The 10519-nt window shown below is 40.6% G+C and overlaps 1 protein-coding gene across 4 annotated transcripts in view; it reads left to right on the forward strand.

Annotated features, from left to right (window-relative positions):
* KLF12 (Kruppel like factor 12) overlaps nucleotides 1-10058 on the forward strand; it is a 429166-nt gene extending 419108 nt beyond the window's left edge. For all 4 annotated transcript variants that reach the window (XM_041731038.1, XM_041731036.1, XM_041731037.1 and 1 more), the window contains one exon: nucleotides 184-10058. In XM_041731038.1, coding sequence (XP_041586972.1) covers nucleotides 184-365 — 182 coding nt within the window. In that variant the 3' untranslated portion in view covers nucleotides 366-10058. The remainder of the gene's footprint in view (nucleotides 1-183) is intronic.
* Nucleotides 10059-10519: the final 461 nt, after the last annotated feature.

The raw sequence follows: 10519 nt of genomic DNA on the forward strand, positions 1-10519 counted from the left end.
CCCCACCCGCCTGAGGCCAGACCCGCTGGCAGGCTGCTAAGGTTTCCTGACAGAAGATGACCACGCGGAGCACCCGGTGGGAGCACCGGCGCCCCCAGCCTCCCCAGCCCCCCAACATAGTGCTGCCTTGGTGATTGTGGGAAAGTGGCGGAGCATCAAAGCGCGTGTCCCTTTGTCTTCCAGGAGAGAAGCCCTACAAGTGCACCTGGGAAGGCTGCACCTGGAAGTTCGCTCGCTCGGACGAACTGACAAGGCATTACCGCAAACACACGGGAGTGAAGCCATTCAAGTGCGCGGACTGTGACCGCAGCTTTTCCCGGTCAGACCACCTGGCACTGCACCGCCGGAGGCATATGCTGGTGTGAGGACCGCTGCCCGCCCCGCGGAGCACAGGAGCTGGGTCTCTTAGGGCACCCCGTTCAGCAGGGCTGAATCCCCTCCACCGTGTCCACACACAAGGGCATCACCATCCCACGATGTCTGAAAGCAGAGCAGGACAAAAGGAGTCACACCTCTCCTTCCGGTCTGAAGGTAACCCCCATCACGACTACACGAGAAACGTCCTCACGCTGGCCCGGGAGATCCGTGACACAAACGCTGAAGAGACAGGCACGGGTCCCCGTGCTGTGTACTCTGCCACTTCCAGATGTTTGTAGCTTGTACGTTTTTCCGAGCTGTCAGACACTTTGTTATCGATACCTGGAAGGTCGCCCGCCACAAATTGATGGCTGGAGCGAGACCTTTGAAATTTGGATGATTCTCCCATCGTCCCCACCCCTGACCCTCTTTTTACTGCAATTTTAGTTACTGTCTCAGTAAGATAGAACACACATCCCACCTGTTACCAGCAAGCAGCATGAAAGTAGAGAAGAAGAAGCCTGTTGGAGAGTTCCATGACCCGAGAGTAAAGGGGGGCACTCAGGCAGCCCTTGGCACTAGCGTGACGGCATCTAGGTAGCACCACCCGCGACTTGTCATTATGCCATGCCCCGAAGAGAACCAACATTGAATCTTTCATTTGTTTGTCGTTGATTGTTTTTGTTTTGTTTTGATTCTGTTTCGTTCATCTGTTCGAGCAGAGGGGCAGCGACATTTGCAGGTGGAGTGTAGTCCCCGTGTCTGCCCCGGCGTGGACGAGCACAGAGGTGTTCTGTAGTTGAATAGGAAGAGCCTGTCTTAAAAAACAAAAACAAAAACAAAAACAAACTACTGCCCCACTTCAAATCGCAGTGCTCTGTCACCTAGGCATCATCTCTTCCTGCCCCTAGTATTTGATTACAAGGAATCAGGGGAAAGAAAAAACAAAACAAAACAAAAAAACAAACAAACTTTCTTAGACACACTGGCACCAAGGTAAGAGGTGGGGCTGCTCAGGCAAAGTCAGTGAACATGAAAAAATCAGACAAAGCAGAGATGGAATAACGCGCCTCTTGAGGAGAAAAGCAATAATGAATAAAAGGACTTTCCTACAATAACTTCACTGAGGACTCACGTTACCAATTTTCATACTTACTAAAGGGATTGTAAAAAACACCCCAGCATTTTAGAGGTCTTGGTTACACTCACGGCACTGAGGTCATCTTTCTGCTGTTTGTTGTCCTGCTCGGTTGAGTACCACAATTAAAGATTATGCTCCCCTTTTCGTGTTTGAAAACAGTTATTTAGTGACCAGAAGGGCCAAGGAGGCAGAGCAGGGAATTAACCCTTGGGTTAATGGGTCAGTTCTCCTTGGAACCGAGTCAGTGGAAAGAGAGTGCTCCCCGAGGAAAGCCTAACATGGTGCTAATTTCCTCACTTGGAGAGCCAAGGCTAAGTGACTCTCCATTAGGTTCTTCTATACAGATTTCATTTTCTAAACCGTGTCAGAGCCCAGCGGCTCTGCGTTCGGCATCTACAGGGATGTTTAGCTCACTCATCCTGCGCTGAGGGTGAGGGGAGATTACAGTCCCATCCACCCCCTAAAATTATGAGCCTTTCTTGCAACTAGCAGAGTATACAGTAAACAAAGCAATACATCACCAACAAGCATTCTTTCAGAAAAATACCGTATTTTTTTTTCCCCACCAAAAGCTGTTTTGTTTTTTTTTTCAGCTTTTTGTGGCTAAGGGGCTTGGTGACATTTTTTGTCGTTGTTGTTATTGTTGTTGTTGTTGTTAAGATTTTTTATAGCTTAGATATACAAGGTTGCCAGCATAGGCCTTTGCAATATATCTTAATTACAAACACTTGATTTGGGGAATTGCACAAATCAACCTCACAATATTCCTAGCTCACTTTTAAGTGTTTGAACATTCTGAAATGATTTCCGGTTGCAGAACTATCCTTTTTTAGGATCCTCTTCAAATTCAGAGAATCTTATTCTGACGAAGCAAGGAACTCTAAACATTGAAACAAGGACAATTCGTATGGGATGCTATCAAAAGGAATTGTTTTAAATATTCAAGCAACAGCATAATGATTTTCAGGTCAAATTCTATCTTCAAAACTATGCGCTCTGCAATTTCTGCCAGGTCTGAAAAACTCATCAGGCAGTTTCTCTCAAACAAGGGCTTTGATTCTATTGAGAAATAACTTCTTTTGCTATATGATCTATGACCCACCAAGCACTATTTTTTTGGTTTTTTGATTTTTTTTTTTTAACCAACTGGAAAGTTTTTTTATCTGTACTGTATACAATTCCCACTTCTCATTGCCTGTGACCATTCTGGATAGAAAGAGATTTCCTGCTACATACCAGTGTTGGTTCCTGGTCGGTGGCAAAGAACACAGAGAGTGGCCAACACGGCCATGCCTCCCTCCCTGGCGGCCTGGGAACCTGGTTGGCAGTCAGTAGGTGAATCGCCCGGGTACAGGGTAGACCTGATTTCATGCTTCCTGCTCTCATAAGATGGGCTGGTCTTTTCTCTGTGCAGAGAGGTCTTGAGCGTGTTACAGGGAGAAACGGTTTTTTGGAATTCATAGAACTGACAGGCAGTGGGAGCTTCCCGAGTGACAGCTTGATTTAAATTTAGCACAGAACTAAATGGGCTGCTCCTCTCTGATCACATAGGAAAGGCTCAGGGAAGTGAGCTTTCTCTCCTCACCCTCGGAGAGCGGAAACCAGACTGAGATGGTAAGTCAACCGCTAAAACCGGTCAGGGTTACGCCATATCCTCTCCACCCCACCCCTTGACATGCTCGAGACTTCTAAAGAGGGATCCAAGCACAAACCGTGAGTGAGCGAGTTGCTGATCTCACCCGGGGCTCGTCCTGGAACATAGCAAACTCTCCCTGGTGAGTTTTCTACTCGTGTTGCCGCATAGAAAGGAAAGCAGTTGGGGAGAGAAGGAATGAAGTCTTTAAATAGGAGAGAAGGAATCTTCAGGCATGGAGAGGCCTCCTCCATTTCATCTGGGTCCATTCTAGCCTCTTTTAAAAAAAAAGCACAGTAGTAGATGATGAACACCAGGAAAGGTGCAGAATCCACAGGACTTGGCCGTCCCCTAACTAGAAGCATTCTTTGGTTTTAACTTGGGAGCTCTTCAGTTTGCAGTGGGATGTACGTGCATGTTTGAGAACTTCTGCATGGGCAGCCGTAATGGCTTGAGAAGCCATGGTAGACCTGACCATCTCTTTGCATTGTAGAGATTGAATTCAGGGCAATTAACGTTATTTGAAGAGTTACAAGTTACTGTGAAGTTTTAATAGATTCCCTCCTTATATTCTGACCTGAAGGTGTTAGGAAGCAGATTCCCACTTCCCCATCCACCTCAAGCCCCCTCCTGTCGATTCTGTTGGACTCTGAGAAGGCTGCTTGATAACTTGTCTTAAGTTCTATTAAGACATTTAGACTAAAATTCCTAATGGCTTTCCCATAAAGAACATACTACTGCCTGGCGTTACTTCGACAAAACACTATAGGACGTTGGTTTTCAAAAGCAGTTGAGTAACAGGAACAACCCGCATTTTTAAAAAGAGCACTTTTTATTCACTCTAAAGTTTTAGTGGAAACCAGGAAGAGGATGGTGAGGGGGAAAGACCTTACAAAATGCTCCAGTGTTTACAAATGCCAGTTCTAGGTGGTTAGAAAGGCCATTCGCATTGTGGTTGAAAATTTGGAATAGCTTATACAAGGATTGTGTTCCTTTTTATACAATCCCCCCCTTTTTTTTTTTAACTTCAAATTTTGCCATTTGTGTTTTAAACGTAAATACCATTCTGCACTTTGACATCAGTTCGTTAGAACGATAACATGTATATGGATAAAGATGCAGTATTCCTTATTCTGTACTTTATTTATTATACTTACCAAAGCTGCAATGGAATAAGTCCTGTGAGGGGAGACCTTCAGATATACTAATACGCCTTTGTTATGTTGTTACGACTGCTTAGAAATGTAGCCATGATGCTGTTATAAAGATGTTTCCACATTTATAGCAAGGACTGACAGTGATGTTAAGAATACCAGCACCCACGAAACGCTGAGTGTCAGTCTACATGTGAGGGGATGAACGTGAGAGAACTCTCATGGATCATATCAGGCCCGGGAAGCCTTAATACTCATAGTCCATAGTCCTGTCTCAGATTTTGCTCTGTAAATTGAGGAGGTAAATGTATTCTCTAATTTCACTGACTAAATTTCTTCCTTCAGTTTGTCTGAGGTAGTGCATCTCGTGCAAAAAAAAAAAAAAAAAAAATCTTCTCAATTTGATTTTGGTTTTGTTGAGAAAAGGGGTTTGGTAAGTCATGTCTTCCACAGTACGTTTCTACTTCTCCCCACTGCCTTCCACTTCCCCGTACAGGCACACCCAGCACATACACGCCTGCATACGCAGCAGCCAGCGGGCTAGGAAATGCTGACAAGGAACTTTTCTAAAAGAATGAATTTGTAATAATCCATGCTGTCTAGAAATGTAAGTTATTTACCTTATTAGGGAATCAGCTTATAATGCTCTATGTGACTTTGCTTGCATTTTATAGTTAAGTGTACATAAAAATTTAAAAATACTATATTTTCACAGTTTCATTATAGAGTAATATCTGTTTAGCGACCCATGTCCATTGGTACTTTAAATATGCTGAATACTGTGCAGTTGCAATAGAAATTCAGATTTTCATAAGAAAATGAAATAGGATACTGCATCTTTAAAAAAATAGAGTGAAAATATTTTGCTGTATTCGTAAACATATGTGATAGTGGAAAAATATTTTCAAACTCGCAAATTTTACAGAGGTTGTAAATAGTTTGATGAAGTATGTTGGGAAAAAAAGAGCTTCTAGTTTTCATCACAATAAAAAAAAAAGAAACTTGTTCAGATATGCCTTGTATATCTTACAATTAGCAATATCGCCATGGGAATTCTGTTCCACTTTGGCAGAGCACATACCTTGTGTTCTGACAAAATGGAGTGGCCACTTGTCTCAACTTAGCCAGGATGGTTTAAAACACAGGGAAGTCATTTTAAGTTGCAAACAACTGATTCTAAATTCAAAACGTCTTTGCCTGAAAAAGGGGGGAGATAGCTGCATAGGATGTTACTTGTGCTAAAGAGAAGCATCTACAATTCTCTTTCCTCAATTATCTTCCTCCTCAGTGAACTAGTTCTTGATGAGAACAAAAACAAACAAACAAACAAAAAAACACAGCCGTAAGGGGTTTATTCTTGTTTAATTCCAGAGGGAACGAATAGTTTTAAGTGTAGCTACATGTTGACAAGATTAAGTGCTATGGGTATGGCCACATGTTAAATGAATCTATACTGACAATAGGAATAAGCTAATGCCCATTTTCAGAAATGAATTAAAAGCTGAAAGTGCCTGTCAATAGACATTATGACCAATGAGATATTCCTATACTTTTACACAGCAATAATTCTTCATTAGACTGGATTTTTTCTCCACGTTTGAGAAACACACACACACACAGAATAAATATATGCACATAGTAAATTGAATATCTTCACACAGCCACAAAAATTCTTTTGTGATTCTTAAATATACTTAATCTTGTTTATGTTAGTACTTCTTAATTTAATCTTACTTACAGAATGTAAGAATGCAAATCTGAACGTTAAGTTCTCTTCAACTTACACTCTGGCATATGGCAATTAAAATTTTAAGATAAAAACTTCACCGATTTGCCCCAAACTTGCAAAACATCTTGTGTGGCTCAAAAAGTTTTGCTCAGTCAACAAAAGCCAATTTATTTAGAGCAAAACACTAGAGAGATTTGTTTGTTCTCCTTTGTTTTGTCCACTAATATCAAACGCACAAGTTCATCGTTACATTTCTTCATTCCTTTTTCCTTAATATTTTCTGTTCTCATACAAGAACCATTTTGGGATGAATATCCACACAATCATTTCTCCCCTAAGAAGTCTGCTGAAGACTGCTGACCCTTAGTAAGCCTTGCTTTAACCGAGGTTTGCAGTTGGTCCTGGAAGTTACCAGATTTACATTCAGAACTTCCCTACTTTTTCCTGTAATTATTTTACTGCCAGAAGTGGAGTCATGAATAGAAATGTACGATGAGATTATATGAATAGGCAAGAGCCCTGGAAATTGTCCAGCCTTACCATCGCAGAGCACAAATCCACCCAAACAAGCTATTGAGGGCTATCAGTAAAATTATACTCTTTCAGAGCCAAACATTTGGTAAGAGCAATTTTAAAAAGTATAACTGTGATTAAACACTCAGGCTTTAGCCAGGGAAGGCTACCACAATGGACAGTGATCTACGTATTTCTCCAGAACCAGACCACAGGCCTAGAAAACCATCCACTGTTTCCTCCTCTAAGTTTCAGAAAGAATGAAAAAGAGAAGGAAACGTGCCAGGAGAGGATGCAAAAGAACCAATGAAGTGTCCGAGGGAAGCAGCTGGGGTCTTTAATCTCACTAAAGTCAAGTCTTCTGGCTGGGCTATTTTCTGTGAGGTGTCTGAAAGTGCTAAATGAGAAGGTCCAAAATTCAGCAAGCCATGAAAACAATAGCTATTCTTTCTTAAACTCTTACTCTACACCAAGCATTCTACTAGGCCCCTTTTAGACACGTTGCCTCTAATCCGTAAACAGGTCTGCATTTTATGGTTGGGAACCTGAGACACAGAGAGTTGGCTGAGTTGTCTGCAGACACAGAAATAGTGAACGACAGTGTGGGAATGTGAAGCTACACATCTCTGGCTCTGAAGCCTGAACTCTGCCCACTGCACCACGCTGCACTTGTCTTCCCAGCAGCCAAGCTGTCGTATTTCTAACTCTGAAGTAGTTTCATGGCTGGGTAGCCCTATTTTCCAAGTATGAGACAGCATATGATATGAGAATGGTAGCTAAGGTTTGGAGTCCGTCTTTTCCTGGAAAGTCATGCATGAAGGTTCATTGTAAATACACAGCAATGACCAGTCTCCCTGAACTTGTCACTTCCTTCTAACTGGTTGGCCTGGAGATCTCAAATCATTAAAACATTTTAAAGGCTAGAAGCATCTTAGCCAGAATGGGTTTTCTCAATTCTATGTATTTCTTTGTAGGTATAATAAAAACCTTTCCACCTGTAGACCTTCTAGAATCTGCTCAATTTGCATTTGGAGTTTGCACCTCCATAGAATGAGTTGTTAATAACAGGGCCCACCCCCGGCAGCTGTTAAGGGGGTGGCGATCACAAACATTCAGATGACAAGCAAGGAGAGAGAATGGAGAATCCCTTTTCCTTCTCACCTGACAGTACCACCTTGGAATGTTTTAAATACTCTTATGAATAATCTGTTTATAGTACTGTTGTTGGTTTAATTGAATTTATGTAAGAAGCTGTCCGATGTCAGAGGAATCAACGCCCACCCCTTTTCTGTGTGGGACAAAGTTTCTGACAGTATTGATCCATGGAAATGCTAATGGGCTTAGAAAACATTAAGAGAATGTCATTTCTCATGGTGTTTCTTTTTTCTGAAAATGAATCTCCTGAATTATGATCTTTCTCCCTGTTACTTGGCCGAGGGAAGAGACAAAACCTGTATAAACCAATTCCCTTCTGTGCTGAGAGCGAATGTACCGTATGCACAAGCCACTGTGGGAAGGGGCTCTCTTCTCCGTTAATTGGGTTTCACAAGCAACAATTTCTCAACAACAAAACCACAACTCTAAGTGAGTTGAAAAGAGATGAGTAGTGACAATAGTCACATCAGCACTTTTTTTTTTTTCTTCCTTTCTGGGTTTCATCTCTAGAAATTTTAAATGTTTGAGACACTGGAGTCCGCACTTTGTGCAAAGCAAAAACCAATGACTCTGTGTGAATTAGATCTTGCTTTTTCCAAAACAGGCGTACCAAGACTTTCACAGAGATTCATTTTTGATGAGAAATGAGGGTGAAGAGGAAGGTAGTATTTGGGTCAAATTCTAGGAAAAGTGCTCTAGTAATCAAAAAGTAAGACATTTCAGGGACGTACTGGCATCTTCCCTTTGCTAATTTCATGCTCCAAAGATACAGCATGAAACATTATAGAAAAATGCTTTTACCCTACTTGTGTTTCTAGTTTTCCCATAGCAGAATTTTGTAATTACATCCAGACTACAGTACACATTTTGTTCCTCAGACGTCATTACGTTGGATGGGTATTGTTGAACTGGGGCACTGGTGCCTATATTCAAGGCTCTTTCCTATCAACTTGTCTGTCCGCAATTTGTTGTGTTTAAAAATTCATTTTTGAGAAATCACCATCCTCCACCCCTTCCCGCCCCCCCCCCCCCCACAGAATGGTGGCTGTATTGTTTCGTCCATGTCTATGTGGGACACGTTGCATCACATGGCAAACCAACTCTCTGTGGATGTGAGATAACTACTTACAAAACCAGCTTGAAAACATCGTTTTATGTATTATGTCATCCTGCATCATAATGCAATTATGTGTATCATAACATGCTCATTTTAAAAAAGAGAAACCAGCAAATTCATGTTTGTCCATTGAAGAATGTACTCAGAACTTTCTGTGTTGTGAAACGATGAGAACAGACCACCTTTAAGATACCCACCTGCCACTTAAAATGACTTAGTTATAATTAGTAGTAGTCTAGACGTTGCTCTTGGTGTGTGGGGGTCAGTTCAAACGTCATGTTCTTCTGAATAAATCTCTCACTAGTATTTGAAAAAAATATATGGGAATAAAGAAAAATATCATCTTTGGCCAAGTCAAGCAGGCATCTTTTTCCTTTTCCTTGACACTTAGCTCATTATACATGATGACTGGATCACACGATCCATCTGTGTAAAAATACAAAAACGTCCTTTAGTTTACAAAACAGTTATTCTAGGCTCGAAGCCTCTGAACAGCAAATTGAATAGATGTGCTGCGTCTGATTCACTTAACAGATGTAATTTTACAAAAGACTCTTGGGTCTCTGACCCCAGAGAGTCAGAATGCCCACAGGAGGTCCTATGCATTAAAGGACAAAACCCCCCAATGATGCTGGCAAGCAAATGTGTTACTTTCTTAAATCTTCATTTGGTTTTCTGTTCAGAGTTTTAATTGCAAATGAATTTATTTCTCCAGCTTATCTAAAGATCTAATTTCCCAATAGTTTCCTCTGCATTTATATACTCTGTAGTGTTTAGGCAACCCCTGTTATAAGTTTATTAATATTATGTAAGTGTTGTTCTTGTATTTATGTATAGTGTATGTATTGTAAATATACTCAGAGCTTTTTTCCTTTTACTGTAAAATGGTGATTTTTTTTTTTTTTTGCCCTATGATAATGTAAAGGGAGACCCTCCTAATGAGATTCTCTCAGAGGATGATTATTCCAGTCTATTCTCAGAGATTTAAATGAACAAGTGTTATCGTTTTTAATGGTGTCTCAGACATATTCTGTTGGTGCATTGCTTTTCTGTATTCAACTTTCCTATGAATTGAGCTGTGAACCGAAATAGAGTTAAAACTTTAACTGTATGCATTTGTATAATTATCTGAATGAAGGCATGAAGGTTAAATAAAGCATTTTGTATGGAACAAAACTCCCTAATTATTACTAAGGCTGACACAGACACTTTGGAAATCATAGTTATTAACCATTCTAATTAAACCTTTGTTATGAAAAGTTTTACCACTTGTGTATAGTGATTTGAAACACAGAACGAGACATACTGCATACTCAAAAATGAGCGGGACTTCTATTTTATAACGAGCCCCTGAAGAAGTATTCCTAACTTAATATTTTACTGAATGTAAAACTAAAAAGTGGTCCAGATATATGAAATTATATGAAAAAGATACATCTTTCAGAGCCGAAAATGGAATCTCTAATTGAATGAATTATTTTTTCATATCTCATGTATCTTCCAGCACATGCCAAAGCTAGTTTATTTCTGTACACTTTTAAGAAAACTGGATTATGAAGCTTTGAAAATAAGACCATTAATGAGTAGAGTATCTATTGAATAATTGCTAAAAATAAGTACTTGAAGAATCAAAGTATCCTGCATAATGTCCTTCAATTGAAGATCTACCAGAAAAATCCATTCTACAATGAGAATGGTAGTAAATACTACTAACAATTAT

The sequence above is a fragment of the Vulpes lagopus genome, chromosome 16 (genome assembly GCF_018345385.1).
Source record: "Vulpes lagopus strain Blue_001 chromosome 16, ASM1834538v1, whole genome shotgun sequence".
In the NCBI taxonomy this organism is placed as follows: domain Eukaryota; kingdom Metazoa; phylum Chordata; class Mammalia; order Carnivora; family Canidae; genus Vulpes; species Vulpes lagopus.